Raw genomic sequence first — 18292 nt, 5'->3', positions numbered from 1 at the left:
AGAAGAGCAAGAAGAATTACATAAGGTGGGGCTGGCACATTTTCACTAAGGATCTGAAAAAGCATGAAGTCACCTGCACGTCAGAGCGTGTGATTCAGGTATCCAGGTGAACTGGAGTGAGGAAAGGGTGGGGGGAGTCAGCCACAGGTAGCCAGGTGAACTGGAGATAGAGTGTGTCACAACAACGCCCCCTACCAACAGAGTTCTCACCAGAGCACTGACCACCTGCACAACAAAGCCTTGCACTGGAAGCCAATGGGAGTCCACACCCCGGGGGACAAGCCGGGAGAGATTCTAGGCTTGCACATCTGCACGCCGTTTCACTGGGGCATTTCTGATCTGCAGGACTCTTTTGGGGGGCAACATGTTTTGCACAACTATTATTTCCCATTTCTCTTACCCATGATTGGCATGATTGAAAGCGGCAGAAATATCTACAAAGTGCACTGCATCCATAAGCACAAGGCTTGATTTTTTTTAAATTGCTATGGAAATTATACACATTTTCGCAGTATATACTGATAGTCAGTACCTCTAATCTGATTGATTATTTTCATACTGATCTTTTGTAAATAAACTGATATGTACTTATGTACTTATGTACATACATATACCTCCACACTTGATCAGCTGATATGTTTCCACCACAAACATAGCAACAGATATGCTAATGAGTACATTATTATCAAAAGGCAGCCCAATTATAACACTACATACTGTAGGCGTTTTAATGACCCATTCTCTGATTGGCGGCTTACAGCAAATACCTCTTAGAACGAAGAGTCAAGCATACCACATTACCATCATCAATAATGTCACTGTCAGCAGTTCTCATGACTGACGCACATCACCCTGGTGAAGATGGATGTTCTCTTCCATCTGTCTGTGCTCATCTTGGCTTAAGATGAAATTAATGTGTGTTTAAAAGAGTAGAGGCAATCTGGGCCATGCATGGATCACTCAAATAAGGTGCAGGTGACATGCAGGAAGGTGCAACACTCTCTGATCAGATGGGACGCTGTCATTCCCAGCCCTCTTCACCACAATGCACGTTTAAAACTGCTTCCAGTAAAGGAAGAAAAAGTAAAAGGCCAAAGTAAAAGGAACAGGCAAACCACCGGTCAGTCTTAAAGTTTAAAATATTTAACAGTAAAAACAGGTTGGTCACCAGAATTGTTTTTTTTTTTTGTTTTGTTTTGCTTTTTTGTTGTTTCTGTGGTAAAGGAAACCACAGCAGTCCCTCACACACACGAGGAAACAGGACAAAACCCCAACACACACACACACACACACACACACACACACACATACACACACACACACACACACACACACACACACACACACACACACACACACACACACAAAATAACAGACTAATGTCTGAGACATGGGTGTACTTCAGCTCAAAAGTTCCCCTCAAAAAAAAAAAAAAACCCAACAGGGCACCTCGTCTTGTTGCCTGAAGGCCTTGCGCTCAGAAACAGACAAACAGACAGATATGCGGAGAAAGACTGAAGTGAAGAGAAAGTGAGAGAGAAGGAAGGAGGGAGGGAGTGGCTACTCTAGAGCCCCCGTTTGGGCGTCTATGCTGCTGCTGTCTGTGTCAGAGGCCAGCGTCTGCTCTGTGGACATGGATGAGATGTCATTGATGGAAGAGGACTGAGAGGCTGTGGTGCTGCTGTTCACAGCTGCATCTGCAGGGGGCGACAGAGACGAGCGTCAGAGATCCTGATCCCTTCATTCATCTCCACTTCCATGCAGGCGAGTTCAGAAGAGACAACTCACCTGAACACTCTTCCTTCATCACACCATTCTTGTTCCTCTCCTCCCAGTCCATAACCTCTTTATAAATCAGTTCTGGAAGAAAAAGGGATAACTTTATGTATTTCTCATCTTCTTCATGTTCACCCATGTACAAACCAAAAAAAAAAAAAATTGTGAAGGAGCTGTCTTGCCTACACAGCCTTGCCACTAGGGGGCGAAATGGTAAGCAGAAATCAGTGCCTGCTGAGTCTTGATAGGTACCAGCTGAGGGGTCGAAGAAAGCCAGCAGGGTCAGCCTTACCTTTCCACTGTTCGATGCTGTGTTCCCTCTCCTCCAGCTGTTTGTCAGAGATCTGAGGAGGAGGCTAAAACACATCAGCTCTGATCAACATGTGAACAATGCAAAAGCCTTTCAGCGATTTGCTTTGTAGGTGCCTGTATGCAGAGTTGCTTACAAAGCTCACATTTTTACATGCAGTTATTAACAGAGCTAGATGTGGTTAATACTTTGCTTAAGTGAAAAGCGGCAAAATGGAACCTGCAATATTCCGGTTGAGAGGGCGGTTCCTTTATCGGCCTGCTTCCCTCTTTATCGCAAATTAAAACCCAAGACTTAATCAGCGGCGCAGTGACCCCCGTCTTAAACTGGCTGAAATCCAAGCCTGCTTTGGCTGAAGAGGCCACACACAGTAGATAAGGTAAAGCGTACACTGCGACGGCAGTGTAGCACTGTGGTAAGAAGCAGACATTGTAACCGAAAGGTTGCAAGTTCAATTCCAGGCTGGGGGGCACTGCTGTATCCTTAGGCAAGGTACTTAACCCGCAGCTGCCTCAAGTAAAAACTGTAATATATGTCAGTTGCTCTGGATAAGAACGTGTGCTAAATGACAATATCGTCATGCGATGGAATGGAAAGTATGGAATGTTGAATGGAAAGTCAAGCTCAGCTTTCCTGTGCTCTACCAATGGAACGGTCCAACTCACCGCATCTGCCTCGGTTGGGTCGTACCACACGTGGATGTAGGGGTGATTCAGGGCCTCCTGCACAGAGATTCGGCTCTCGGGGTCGATCACCAGCATCTTGGAGAGCAGGTCCCGAGCTTGACTGGCTGCAGAGAAAAAGAGAGAACAGATTGAGAGGTAAATACCAAGAGAATGCTGGGCCAGACCAACATCTGTGCCATTACAGTACCCTACAGCTCTGGAAACAGGGGTAAGATTTACATTACGGCACCCTATAGCTCTGTACACGGGGACCAAGTTTACACTACAGTACGCTAAAGCTCTGTACACAGGGACCAAGTTTACACTACAGTACGCTAAAGCTCTGTACACAGGGATGAAGTTTACACTACAGTACCCTATAGCTCTATAAACAGGGATAGGATTTACTTTACAGCACCCTACAGCTCTGTAAACAGGGATACTGCTAACTATGAATCAGATTTGAAACAATACAAGTATAGGGGGGTTAGAGGAAAAAGAGACAGAAAGAGAGAGGGGGCAGATCGAGGTGTGACAGGGTCTTACTCTTCAGCTTGTCGTGCTCAGTTTCGGAGGGGAATGCCCAGTCAGGGAAGAGCTCGGTGAAGCTGATTCCAGGGAACTGAGGCTTGTTCATCACATAGTTTCTGACTGTCTCCATCAGGCGGTTCATGAACTCCAGGGAGGGTGTGCCCAGAACCTCAATCACCTTGTTCCATTGGTCAATGTCTGAGAAGGGATGGGTTCAGGAGAACAGCACTCAGGTGGCACTGTTTGCTTGCACAGACAGCTAACATGCACACATTTACACCTATCGCCATACCCACACACACATACACACACACCTACTGCCACACCCACACACACACAAAACACACATGCAGGCACAGACACGTCAGTTGAAAATAAACAGCAATTCACAAATGCAAATTCACAGGCCACACACACACACACACACACACACACACACACACACACACACACACTGCACAAACAAACAGAATCCTAAGAAATGATGCAGTGGATAAATGGTGAAGTGCAGACACACCACAGAGTGAGCCTCAATCCCAGGCCGAGTGACGTAAAAACAGCCATGTAAATGGGGCAATCATGGAGAGCCTACATTACTGTACCACCACAACAATGTAAACAGCCACCTCCTGCACCACGGAGTCTAGCTATGGAAGCAAGAGCACTGATGTTACTGTAAATCCAGCTGTACTTTAAATGGACCTCAAACTGACACACACACACACACACACACACACACACACACACACACACACACACACACACACACACACATACACACACACACAGAGGAAGGAAACACTGACATATCTGGCATCATCATGAAAAAAAACACAGTGAACACATGTGAACCAACACATGCACACAAACACACATGCAGGGGCATATACACACACACATGTACATGCAAGAACACATATGTATGTACACACACACATGCACACACACACGCACACACACACACACACACACACACACACACACAGAAAAGGCTATCCTCTGTGCTCTCATGCACATTTTCACAGGGAACAGGATTATGTATTAAAACGCTGTGTGAAATTCAACGACACAGTGAATCCTCAGTTCCACACAGCTGCTGCTGAACACACCCAAACAAGCAGTTAGTGAGAGAGTGGAGACCCCTCAAAGCGCCGTTTCCCACACCAAAGGAGAGAGAGAGACACTGTGCGAGGAACAGAGAGGCATTCTGGGAAAAGCACATCTGTTTCATTCAATCAGCGGACACTCATACCCTGGCCAGGATGCAGTCTAATGCACTGCGCCTGCCGTCTTCCTGCTACCGTATGCATGTTCGCAGGAAATGCACTGAATGGACTCAACAGTGCGTCTCCATGAAGCTCATAATGCGTATTCTTCTATCGTACCTCTATTCTTCTACTGCATCCTGCAGGCCCTGGAGGCTCCACTGACTCATGTCATTTCAGAGATACACAGAGAAACAACATGGTTGTGGGAGAGGTATGTGATCTTTGATGAACAGATGACAATAAGGAAAGACAAAGGAAAAATAAAGAAGAGGACTGAATGAAACAAGTTCTTGTGTTATTGTGAGTGGCAAACACAGATGGAGAGACTGACACGGCATGGTCCAATATAAATGGGGGAGGAGAGAGAGAGAGAGAGAGAGAGAGAGAGAGAGAGAGAGAGAGAGAGAGAGAGAGAGAGAGGGGAGAGGTTCAAATGGAAATAAAGAAGGAGAGGAAAAGCAAAGAGACACAGAGAACAGGAAAGTGGTAGAAGAGAGAGAGGAGATGAAAAGGAAAGGTAGAGAAGAGAGAGAAGCGGCAGAAAGGGGTCAGAGAGGGACATAGAGAGGGAGGTGGTCTCAGAAGGATAAGGTCCGTTTCTTGGAAGACAGAGAGACAGAGACACACAGAGGGACACACACACACACTGGGGGATGGTCTCGGAAGGATACGGTCTGTTCCCTGGAAGATGACACTCCCCTTCACCATCTCTCCCATGATACAGCCCACAGACCAGATGTCCACTGGGAAGAGAAGACACAACACACTGGTCACGCACACAGAAACAGACAAACAAACACACACATGGGTTGCAGCGTGCCCCTACATGGAGCACACAAGCGCATGGGTGAAGGCAAGCTGGCCACACAGGCAAGCTCACACATGACATTCACACCATGCTGTTCCAGGAGGGAAACAGGAACACGTCTCCAACAGAGAGCACCACACGTCCATCACCAACCAACCAGAGACTAGCACGGGAGGAAACTATGGAAACTGTATGGGGCACAAGGAGTAGGATTTTCTACATTTACTTTATGACTAAAATGAACAGGTACAGAAAAATAAAATGGCATAAAATATATGTGTTATGTGTTATATGTGTTTTCAATTTTAAGTTCAAAGGGAAAGCCTGTGAGCAGGTCTTTATGTTAGTCATAGCGCCCCCCTGGTGGCCAGGCCTATAGCAGTGAGATTGTAGGGCAAAGCTATTCAGATAGGTGTCCCCGGACCAAACGTGGTCCAGGATGGATTTCCTGTTGGCCCTTTGAACAATAATCAGGAATGCTTATTGTATAATTTTTCATCAGAATGTGTGACTACTTGCAATATATAACTTTATTCTCTACAAACAATCACTATTGTTTCTCTTGTTGATAGGTGCCATTATTCCTGTTCCTATTTTTGCCTGCAAATTGTTTTTGATTTTGTAAGAAGCACATATCTAATCAAATTTATTTGTTAGGGTACATTTTTACAATTCACTGTCACAAAATGTTTCACAGCCTTTCCCGTGTACCTGTTTTATAAATATTAATTATATTACATGTAAGTTATCACAAATCATACATAATATGAAGGAAAAAATAACACATGCCATCAAAGTACTGTTACCTGATCTGGGTGGAAAAAAGGGAGGAGCAAAGGACACACTCCCTTTCTGATGAGGAGTCTGTGGTGAATTCCAGCAGCTACATTAATTAACATAATAAGCCGACTGACCACGATAGGGTCATCATGACATCCTTGCGGAAAATTCCTCAGATTCTTTGGAGAGTAACTGCAATGTCATTTCTCTCTACAGAAAACCAGTAATAGAGTAAAACTTGATCTCTGTTCTATCCTATGTCTCGGTGGAGTCAACAAACTAGACCAAATTAAAGTGCAGAGCTCCTCCACAACATGCCCTGTATTAAAAACCACCCTGTGGACCTGATGCTGCAAAGTCTGTGCCATAACATTCAACAGATCATCACACCCATCGCAAGAACTCATTCACCGCAGCGCCGGGTCAGTAGATTTGGCAGCGGTGCCAAATACAAATATTTTGCTCACCAAGATTCTTAAATGCTTCTAATTTTTGATGTTTGGAAGCCAAAGCACAACCTCTTGGATATGAGAGGCATTTTTCCATATTGGACAGTGCTCGGTGTAATATACTGTGGACATTACAGGTTCAGCTGCCCACACTGAAAGGGTGAGGGAGTTCCGTTGTCTCCTGGTCAAATGGCCAAGCTTGCTCTCTCAGTATGGACATCATTATTACTCCATAAATAATTCCTTGCCTCTCCACTTGCACTGATATATGGGTCAATTTAGTAGACAATGGCTGCCATGCATCACCTAGGTAGGTGCAACACTTTGGTACATTACATCACATTATTGACATTCAGCAGATGCTCCTATTCCCGTGCAACTTACATAGAGAAGGTTAGAATTTTATCCGTTTATACAACTGCATATTTACTGAGGCAGTTATGGGGTACCTTGCCAAGGGTACAACAGCAGTGCTGATTTCCATAGCATATCAAACCAACAACCTTTTGGTCGCAAGCCCTGCTCGTTACCACTGCTCCACACTGCTGTCCTGGTAGTGGGTTTAGGGGAGTTACTGCCCCCATCGTTGAAGCGTGGTCTGAGATTAGTGACAGGGATAAAACGTGAACGGGTGAAGTGTGTTTATATAACATGAGCAGTGAGATGCAGCGGGGGGCCCCCTCACCGTTCTCCTTGTACTTCATCCCCAGGATGACCTCTGGTGCCCTGTAGTATCTGGTGACCACGTACGGCGTCATCATGAAGTTAGTGCAGGCTGTCCTGGCCAGCCCAAAGTCCAGGATCTTCAGCGTGCAGTCAGACTTCACCACGATGTTACTGGGCTTCAGGTCCTGAGGGGACACAGGGACATGCTCAAGTAGGCATATACATGCATGCACACATGCACGCACGCACACACACACACGCACACATACACGTACATATACACATGCATACAGACGCACTTACAAACACACACATACACACACGCATGTGCATGCACACACAAGCACACGTACACACACATACATGCTCTAAGGAGGTGTGTCTCCACCAGATAGCTTGCACCTTGTCTGGCCAACTACTGAAAGCTGGTCATGCAGCACTTCTAATATTGTGACTCTGTGTATGGCTTTCGCTTGTGTTGTACTCTGCCTTACTTGTAAGTCGCTTTGGATAAAAGCCTCTGCCAAATGAAAAAATGTAAATGTAAATGTAAATGGGATGCCCTTGTACAGGACCACTCCCCATACTCTACACTCTGAATGACACAGTTAGGGGCGGGGCCACTCTGCAGACAGCTGCACTGATTGATGGCTAGGTGTCACTCACCCTGTGGATGATGCCAGCAGAGTGCAGGTGTCGGATGCCACACAGGATCTGGTATAGCAGGTAGGACATCCTCTCATGGTCCAGGTCCATGTGGATCACCTGACACAGGCTGGCATCCATCAACTCCATCACCAGGTACCTGCAGACACAGAGAGCCGTTCAATCTCACAGAACCCCACTACCTCCGTGACCTGACCTGTTCTGCTACATCTGTAAGGAAACTGTTCCTTCAACCCCTTCAAGCAGGTGATGTAACTCCTTATCAAAAACAATAACTTGAGTAAAGTGGCACAACTGAGCATGATGACTTCCAGAAGCCCCTGCAGCCCAGAGGATGTGGAGTTTCTCCACTCTCTTCGCAGCAGACGCTTTACTTACAGATCCTGGAACTCCTCCAGTGACTTCTGAGGTGTGAAGACATTCAGTAACCTAATAATCTGAAATGAGACCAGACAGAGCAGTGATTGAGACAGGTCACGACACAGGTTAATATCACAGACAGGTGAGTCAGCACACCTGCATGTGCAAATTAATCAAATTAAATTTAATAACACGTTCTTTATAGATGTCACAGAGCATTTCAAACCATTAATATCATTTCATATCATTCAATCCACCATAAACAAACACTTCACTGCATATCTTTCCAGAACCCCTGCAAAAAGGCAGATATTGCTATAACCAAATATAAGCCATTTGCTCTTTAGGGAACAAATGGAAAAAAATCTTGTAACAAAATCTTGTTTGTGAGGGAAACAAAATCTCCAGCAGAATGAACAACTTCACTCTTCTCAGTTGAATTGAATTAGATTTATAATCGTATAATTAGAGGATAATTTAGAGAAAGTAGGCAGCAGAAAATGCACACATTTCACTGCACTATCAGTTATTAACATCTGAAACAGAGGAGAAAAATTATTCATAGCGGATGCAGAGGAGAACAGTTCATATCTGAAGCTAAAAAGAGCAGATATGAGCTGAAGGAGATGTGAGCAGGTATTAGCAGCTGAAGCAGAGGAGAGCAGTTATTAATGGCTGAAGCAGACAGGAGCAGGTACAGACTCCTGTGCAGAGCAGGGAGTGGGTGCAGAGCAGACAGATGAGCTTCCTCAGTGTTTTGGACGCTACGCACGTTTTTATGGTTGACACACTTGAGCAACACCAGCTCTCTGTAGGCCCGCTTGGCGTGGGTCTGGTTCTGGAACGGTCGGCTCAGCTTCTTCACTGCAACTGGAAAACCGAGAACTGTGTCCAGAGCTGAGCTGTGGAGAAGACAGAGGGAGAGGTAGAACACAAAATGTGGCCATCATCATCATCACTATCATCATCATCATCACCACCACCACCACCACCACCACCACCACTTTTCTCTGTGGCACAGGGGGAATGGAGTGAGACTTATAATAACAATAAATACAATGAAAGAAGCATTAGTACTTATTTTAATATTAAGGAGGAGGTGGGTGTGATATTTTCATGAGAATTACTGGAGCGAGGAAGTGGGAAGCTCTCTCACCAGACGATTCCCTGGGCCCCTGATCCGATGGCACGGAGCTGCTGGTACCGCCTCAGCACTGTGAAGGTGGAGTCACCCACCTGGACACTGTAGAAGTGCCCGTCCCCCTCACTCATTGCTCCGCCCTCTGAGCTGCCAGTGATCCAATCAAACCTGCAGGAGAGAGATTCATTTTACTGAAAAAGAGCTGGGGCTAAAGGATCTTTTCAGTGGCCTAATGGGCTTCGCATCCCAGAGAAGTTTCGGACAGGAGTGGGCCAGTGGGTGGCCAATACCCTGGACTCCTGGGGGCCAAAAATAAGACTCAAAGTTCGAGTTTAGACCACTGAACTGGAACAGTCACTCCTGATCTGAGAAATTACAGACAGACATTTCAGTTCTAACAAAACTCAGTGGTTTAAACTCTATGTTTAAAGTTGTCTTGAAGGATACTACTACATGCGAACACTGGCATTTGTCCCTCAGGGGATAGTATGTAAATATCAATCATCACCTGTATTCTCACATATGTGATAATGTGACAATGTATATGTGCGATTAGGGACAGTCATTCCAGTTTTAATAGACATCAGTGGCCTAAACTCCACTGCCATTGGTCCCCAGGGCTAGACTCTTGGACTGGGTGCTACCGTTGTACCCAAGAGCACAGCACTCACCCTAAATCAAACCCCTAGCTTTTGACAGCATGGGAATTGTGAACGCTGAAACTCTGTGCGTTTGGTATGCCTGCTATGTGCACAGGTCACACGGCTTTGTTCCCTGGCTTTAAGCCGACGGGTGCGTGCATGACCTCTCAATGGGACGGCAGCACCACCACCCGCTCTGGTGCCACAGAGGTCCCTTTGGACCCATCCTGGGAGGAGAGCCACGCCAGTGTCCGGGAGAGAGAGGAGATGGATCTGTGCCTGCGATGAACAAGCTGGGTAACCCCGCCCGCCTGGGGGGGTGTGAAGACCGGGTCAGTGGGGCAGGTCTCCCCCCCGGAGCAGGAACAGAGCGACATGGCTCTGTACCCCCGTTACTCAAAGGCCCGACACCTCATACTTTCCTCATACCAACCCCAGCAGGAGGGTGGCCTCTGGGACATGAGGCTGGGGGCTGCAGCTCCATTCATCCCGAGAGCAGGCATGATTATCCCCAACAGGACAGGCTCAGGCCTTTTTCTGAATGTATGTTTTATAAATGCAACAAAAACTGCACTAAACAAGGATCCTCCTCACATGTGCATAGCTTAAAACTGTCCCTGTGAAACGAAGATACCCACATCCACATAACACTCTCAAGCTGATGCACCTCGGAGCTTATTCAGCCAGTAAAACACATCGGATGCCAGTGCTGGCACAATATGCGTCCCTCATGGTCAGATAGCATGTAAATGCATTCAACCACTTCGACATGTATGTGGAGGCGTGACAATGTGCATGTGACAGGTGACAGACTGATTTAAGGACACTGGAACAGGCATGCGTGTACTCTTTAAGGCTGAGAATAAATCATCCATACACAACCCACCCCCCATAAATGGTGCTTAAGGCAGTGATAGGTCAGCAGAACCATCACAGTTTCTGCCTCCTTTGTCTATCTCACCCTTCCATACTAACACCCCTCTCTGACTGACCAGCGCACCATCTAGCTGTCTGTCTTCAAACCTTTGAAGTCTACAGTATGTCCCAATAAAAGGCCTCAAAAACAAGAGGGGTTGGAGAGGTGACACGTGGGTCTTTAGGGGTGGAGTTTGGATCACGCCACTTAAAGGGAAGGGGGGGGGGGTGCCAGAAAGATAGAGAGGTTCATTAAAAACACTAATAAAAAACACACCCACACACACTCATTCTCACTGTCTGTCACACTCTCTCACTCACTCACACACACACAATCACTCTCACATACACATACACACAGACACTCTCTCTCTCTCATACACACACAAGCCGAAGGAGCCTGGGGAATTCTGCCATCCATCCGGCATGATTCATGACATTAAAATCTGCCGGGTGGAAATCCAATCCAAGCCGCCGGTACTCAGAGGAGGCCAGTGCGGACAGCACACCCTTCGTGAGATAATACGTACCAAAAAACCCCTTCCCTGCCCCGGGAGCTGGCCACGACCCACCAACAACAGACATGTGACCGTAACCTCTGCGATTTCGGGGGGGGGGGGGGGGGGCATTCTGGGAGGTGTCAAGGACAGAAAGGGACAGGGCCCTCGTGTGGCCATGCGCAGAATGCAGCTGGCTGGAGGTTTTAAAATGAGATGAGAATCAAGGACTGCTAAAGAGCCATGGAGGGTCTCTGGGGGAATCACTCCCAGGGAGGGCATCTGTGGAGAAATAAGTCCCTGTGAGTGTGACTGGGACAGGCATACCAAAAATCTCTAAAACTGCATTACTGACAAGTATAGCATAGTGGGTAAGGAGCAGGACTCGTGACCAAAAGGTTGCTGGTTCGATTCCCTGCGGGGCACTGCTGCACTTGCTGTGGGTAAGAGCGTCTGCTAAATGCCAATAATGTAATGTAAGTATGCATTTCCCTGAGGTTATTATTTTTTTTATTCAGACTTTTGACTTTTATTTCTGAAGAGATCAAATGACCTAAAACTCAATGTTGAATGAGAAGAAGGTCCCCTACAAATAATTTTAAGTAAGCATCCCTGAATGGAAGTCAAAGCAGTGCAAAGCAAAGTGGTGTCTGAAGGCAGAGATTAAGCAGCTCTACACCAAAGAACAGAGCAATGTCCGTCACAGATAGTAAAACCAGAAAAAGAACCCAAACTACTTCAATGTTTCTGCTTCTTTCTCTCCTTCCATTTGCATCTCTCTCTCTCTCTCTCTCTCTCTCTCTCTCTCTCTCTCTCTCTCTCTCTCTCTCTCTCTCTCTCTCTCTCTCTCTCTCTCTCTCTCTCTCTCTCTCTCTCTCTCCTGCTATTCCACAGCGCTTCCTGGTTCCCCAACTCCTTTGCATTTTGAGGTGAAAAAAATGGTGGTATGAGTGAGTCTTCTGATTCTTAGGCATACCAAGAAGGGGGGCCTCTGTGTGTACACCAATTCATCTCCCTGTAAAACAGGGGCCAGTCCTCCCATCAGGGAACTCTTGCGATCAAGAATAAAGAAGAATCTTCCCTGAAAGGAGACTCAGTCAAAAAAGAAAGAAAGAAAGCGCTCTTCCAGCACCACAGTTACAGCAGCAAACCCCCAGAGCTTCAGCCGAGAACAGTCAGCACAAGCTGCACTTATCGCCATGGTAGCAGCAGGTCAGGGGTGCCCTGGTTGGAGCCGCTGTCACGCTGAAAGAGGAGAGAGACAGGGACGGAGGGACGTACAGGAATAACAAGGTACCCTCTCTAAACTTTCAACCCAATCTCTCATCCTCAACAGGGAGAAAATATGCAAGAGGCCTAATACCACACAATGACAGAGCTCAGTAGAAAGCTAATACACCACCCCACGCTCCGAAGCCTCTTGATTGGCCCTGCTCTGCCTTATTTACTATATCCACATGAAGACACACACACGAACAGGAGAAACCATGGGTGTTAGGAACCTCATAGCACTGTAGGCTGGACTGGACCACTCCTTCCACACAGGATAATCATTACATTTACTCTGGTATCCAAGATCAGGCAGGCTGTGGAGACTGAGATATTCTAGCCAGTACAGAAACACAGTGCTGGTAAAGTGCAATAGTAGAGAGGAAACGGAAGTTGCAACCAGTAGACAAGGTCATTGTGACCCTCTACGGGTAACACAAGCCAAACCTTTCCAGGTGATTTCCTGCATAAATGAATAATATGTGAAAATGTATTGCCCTGGATATGACTAAGTGAACAAATAATAATAAGAATAATAATTATAAGGGTCTGACACTGTTGCTCATTCAATTTGAATGGGTACATTTCTGTTCTTTGGTGCTGGAAGTTGCTCAGACTAACAGTGATTACTAAATGATTGTAATGCGATGTAATGTAATTTAATGTAGTAGTAATAATAATGATAGCACAGCAATGTTTAGTCTGTCCATTGTTACAGCACCACATGCTCTATAACATGAGCACACTCCAGAAGAACTATGTGCAACCCCACACCCTCACCCTTCAGCGGGCTGGGTGTCACTCTGACGCTCTGCCCCTCTCCTGTCGGTTATACTCCCGGGGGATCTCCGGACCCCGAGAGGCATGCAGGTGTGTGCGGAGAGCAGGGAGAACAAGCCGTGCCCTGCGCTCTCATGATTAAGCCCCGTCAGAGACATAAATGCTCCACAGCGTCGGGGGAGGGGGGACTGCCGGCTCATCACATTTCGGCTAATTCCTGGCAGGACGGCCCGTGCGTCGACCCCCTCCTTTCCCTCATCTCAACCATAAGCCTGAGCCGTGTGGAGCATCAACACGCTCTGCCCAGCATCCGTGACAATGGGTCACATTCAGAATAAAGGTCGCGCACACTTCACAGCTGTACACGCTAAGAAAAAACAAATGATAGGAGAGGAAGTCTGGTTACAAAAGCAACTGGAAATCTAAAAATATCTGTGCAAGGAAAGACATGAATATAATAACACTAATCACAGAAAGGTCAATGGGGTAACATTCTTTTGCTTGGAGGTGAGAAAGTATGCAAGTTCTGTCATGAGTTTGCCATTAAAAATTACAATGAACCCAGAGCTACTATGTGCGTATGTGTGTGTTTGTGTGTATATGTACTGTATGTATGCGTGTGCGCACGTATGTATTGTGTATGTGTGTACATACTGTAAGTGCGAGTGTGTGTGTGTGTCATGACTACAGCATTCACACCAATAGCACCTTCTGCTTTAGCCGCAACCTCCCCATGCAAACTGAAGGCCTATGAAGCAGCCATGCATCTTAAAATTGCTGCTAGACCACAATACAACCAGGCCGATGTTCACCACTCAAATGTGGTCATGTGAAGGGGAAGCTTACTCTTAAAAATATTCCTGCCTCTTCTGACACAGCTCATATTCATATTATCAGCAGGGAGGAGTACAACTCAGATCACCATCAACAGTTCAGTGCTTTCTCCAAAAGTAGCAGTGTCTGTTTCAAATGACAACACACAGTGAAGGAAAAACTACATAGTATGTTATTGTTTAATTGCTCATATGCTTTCAATGATATAAAAATACATTCCTGGAATAAAAAGAAACATGCTGGTTATAACCATAATAATCCATTTTTACAGAACCAACATTTTACATTAGGCCTCAGGCTGATGGAATAACGCCCAGACTCAATCTCACCACACTGGGTTTTAGTCCTCAACTCTGAATGACAAAATTAAACCATCGTTACTTTGCACATCTATCAGTCACTTGGGATGTGCTGCACGGACAGTTAGGACAAGCTTCCTTAATTTCTCTAAAGGAATTTAGATACACTACCCACAGTCATGTAACTGCAGAATGTGCATTATGTGTTCTGAATCTCAATGGCCCTTATCTGTCAAACTGCTGTGTTCTGTTCATGCTATGCCTTTTCCTTTCCTTGTGGTATGCATATTATGCTCATGTTTTTCATTTTACTGCGCATTTCATCGACTGAGGTTTGCATAATTGCACTGCCTTCTGAGTCAGGTCTCCGGATTTTGTTTGTGTGTGGAATTACCTGGAAATATTAAGGACACTGAGGATAAATATAGTTCTAATACTGCACAAGTGGCCGAAATTGTTAGCTTTTTGTTACTCAGTGTAGAACCACAATCCTCTGTGCTTAGACTGAATCTGTCCCACATGCTGCTGGTGAATGATGGGTGTGACCGAAACGGGCTGACTGCAAATCAAATAAAGGCCATCCTGATAGGAGACAGTGCTCCGCATGTGCACATGCGCGCACACACATGCACACACACACACACACGCAGATCATTCTCCCCCACACTGCCTTTCATACCATGAGAAAGCTAGTTGAGGGAAGCAAACACTATCATCTTCAGTCCATTGTCCACCTCTACACAAGTCCCTAAACCGAAGACATTTACCTGGCTTGGCTTAAGCCAGATCCTTTCTATGGATCTCAAGCAAGTTCATCCATCCTCCAAGCTCAGGGGATACATTTCACTTGTGATTTTTGCCTGTTTAAACCTGCATTATTGGAGTTTAGCAGACACTCTTATCCAGAGCGATTTACACAGGTTACAATTTTGCATGTTGCTTATTTATACTGCTGGATATTTATTGAGGCAAATCTGGGTTAAGTACCTTGCCCAAGAGTACAGCAGTAGTGCGCCATGGGAAATCGAACCTGCAACCTTTCAATTACAACCCCTGCTCCTTAACACTATGCCACATGGCCACCAAGTTGTTTCTGCTTGGTTTCAAACCTACGACCTTTTGTGTGTTAAGCAAACACGATGACCATTACACTACAGAAACCACAGCATTCATTTCATGCTGCACGTGTCTGCATGCTTACTTACTGTACATGTATGAGTGAGTAGGCATAAGCATTGAAATGCTTTGGTATTGCATCATAAAATCATATGCTATATAAGCAAAGACTGTGAGGGCCTCAAAACCTCTTGTTACCCATTGCAGTGTTCTGCAAAATGTTAATTACTGTTTTGTTTTGTTTGGTTTGCATTAACTGCTGTCTCCCCAGAAAAACCAGATGTAACACCCCAATGATTACTTCTCGAAATGAACATTCCTAAGTCAATATTAATAAAAAGAGCTTGCCTTGTGCATATCCTCATTCACAGCAGAGATGGTGATGACAGGGAGGGAGAGAGAGAGAGGGAGAGAGGGAGAGAGAGAGAGAGAGAGAGAGAGAGAGAGACAGAGAGAGAGAGAGGCTAATTCGCATTACAAAGCTGGCTAACGTCTAAGGACTGTGGTGACTCCACATTTAAGAGACTTCTATGGAAGGCCTGTTTCATAGGGATCTGCTTTGTAAACTCTGGGTAATCCAATATTGCAGCAAATCTTTGGACGTTTGTTGGGAATTAAACATGAGTACTGCTTCTCTCTCTGAGTAATCACGCCGCCAATGCACTAAATGGCATTGTGCCTGACCAAAGAGAAGGTCTATCAGCTGCTATCACTCTCTCCATCACTCCTGGGTTTTCCAATAGTGCAATGTGAGCTTAGGACTCTTGTTTTACATAGAGCATAGTTTTACAGCACTTATCAAAGCATTAATAGGTCCTTTCTAAAGCTGATGGTCTATGCACGTTCTTTAAATAACATAGCCTACATAAGCATTCTGATTAGTGCCGTGACTGTCTAGCACAGTGTATTAATATAAAATGACAAATACATGGAACAGAAGAAGGAGATCAGGCTACTGTATCTGTATCCTGCAACCTGCTTAAGAGACACAAGCTGTGCAGTGATGACAGCCAACAGAACAGTTGATTTAGATTTAAAAGGAAAGGTTAGAATAGCATGAATAGCATTAATGTTCAATTACTGTCTTTCTTTAAACTGGTTAAACTGCCTTAAACGTTTATCTAAAGCCCATTATATGTTACTCCCACATGACACATTAAGTGTTGCAAAGGAATACATTAACAATGATCTTTGTGTTGAATGGAAGATTATAAAATCCAAAAGCACACTGAGATGACATGAAAATAAACTTACTCTGTGAAACTGCCACTGACTGTATAAAATATACAACATTTTGTTACGAGCTGGTTTCTGAACTGAAATGAACTCGAGCTGAAACCAAAAGACCATGAGGCCATACAGAAGTACACAAATAGTTAATAGGCCGTCCTGGGCGTGCCTCCTCGCCGCTGCACACACGCGCAATGCCAGGTAGCTACAATGTGTCCAGCTGTTCTGCATCTAAACCTCTCGTGCGGGAGAATTTGAGTGTTTGGACTATTTGCAAACGTGACCCTGCATAGGCTTGGGTTACACATAAACACGTTAATTTCCTTTTAACGATATCTGTTTTACGACCTACGCTAAAAGCAGTAATAGCGCGAGTCCTGTAAATTCTAAAACAAGACATTTCCCCATTTCATTGGGCTGTGACCATTCGATACTTTCGGTCTTGGCAAAATTTCAAACCGGTACTGCGGCAGGTCTGAGCAGGCTACGACTTCCCCCCGTTATGATCGTCCTGAAGAACCGACGCCGCAACCCCTCTCGTTAACTATCCACACCGATTCCAACCATGCGATACACACGTCGCTGCGCCGGTCCATCGATATCATGACATGTTTCAACTGCTATTCCTGCGGCTGCGGCAGCGCCAGAGGGCCAGAACTCTCATGATGACTTTGGGTATTCTTCAAAAGCACCGGACAAGTACTGCATTTTAACCCCCGCGGTGAACTCCCCGCCGTTGCGTAATGTAAACCGGAACTGCGGATCGAAATTAAGGCCCCGGTTTTCGTGTCTCTCATGTTGCGGGGGTACTCTGCGAGGAGCGGGGTGCATGCGAGCCGACGGGCGGGCTAAAAAATTGTTACACCTACCTTCCCTCTTCGCTTCTCGCAGTCCGCTCCCATGCACTGCCGCGGAAGAGTCGCCACTCGCCGTTTCAACATTCACGACAACGCGGCGTACGGAGCAGGAGAAACGGCGATCGAGCAACTTCGCTGTCCGCAGCGAACGGGAGCAGGGTTTCTAGTCAAGTTAGATACCAAAATCCTAACTCCAGTCAATGGAATGACTTGGGGCGGAGGATTGTGCGGACAACAATTCGACGGCAGGCTGTGAACGTGGGTGACGTAATGACGCAGCCGTCGTGTCAATTTCAAGTTTTACTGCAAAACGCTCAGAGGCAGACCACGGAATCGGTTCCTTGTCAGTAATACCACTGGTGCTCCAAATGTCTACAAAACAGTTATCATGCCATACTTTTACCGAGTAGATGTAGTATTAACATACACTTTAA

At 45.8% G+C, this 18292-nt stretch overlaps 1 protein-coding gene across 2 annotated transcripts; it reads right to left on the bottom strand.

Annotated features, from left to right (window-relative positions):
- Window positions 1-1455: 1455 nt before the first annotated feature.
- On the bottom strand, window positions 1456-18091 carry LOC118774332 (mitogen-activated protein kinase 9-like). 2 transcript variants are annotated; one of them, XM_036523631.1, is made up of 12 exons: window positions 17871-18091; window positions 9436-9588; window positions 9052-9181; window positions 8298-8356; window positions 7920-8058; window positions 7273-7438; window positions 5222-5293; window positions 3298-3480; window positions 2752-2876; window positions 2069-2132; window positions 1789-1860; window positions 1456-1697 (listed from the first exon to the last, which is right to left on the bottom strand). In XM_036523631.1, exons 2-12 carry the CDS (start codon window positions 9549-9551, stop codon window positions 1561-1563), a joined length of 1263 nt encoding a protein of 420 aa, XP_036379524.1. In that variant the 5' UTR covers window positions 9552-9588; window positions 17871-18091; the 3' UTR covers window positions 1456-1560. The 2 variants fall into 2 exon arrangements, with proteins under 2 accessions (XP_036379524.1, XP_036379525.1); XM_036523632.1 differs by having other exon boundaries at window positions 2069-2120.
- Between the last annotated feature and the right edge of the window lie 201 nt (window positions 18092-18292).

This window comes from Megalops cyprinoides, chromosome 3, assembly GCF_013368585.1.
Source record: "Megalops cyprinoides isolate fMegCyp1 chromosome 3, fMegCyp1.pri, whole genome shotgun sequence".
In the NCBI taxonomy this organism is placed as follows: domain Eukaryota; kingdom Metazoa; phylum Chordata; class Actinopteri; order Elopiformes; family Megalopidae; genus Megalops; species Megalops cyprinoides.
This window is presented reverse-complemented; position numbering and strand designations above follow the sequence as displayed.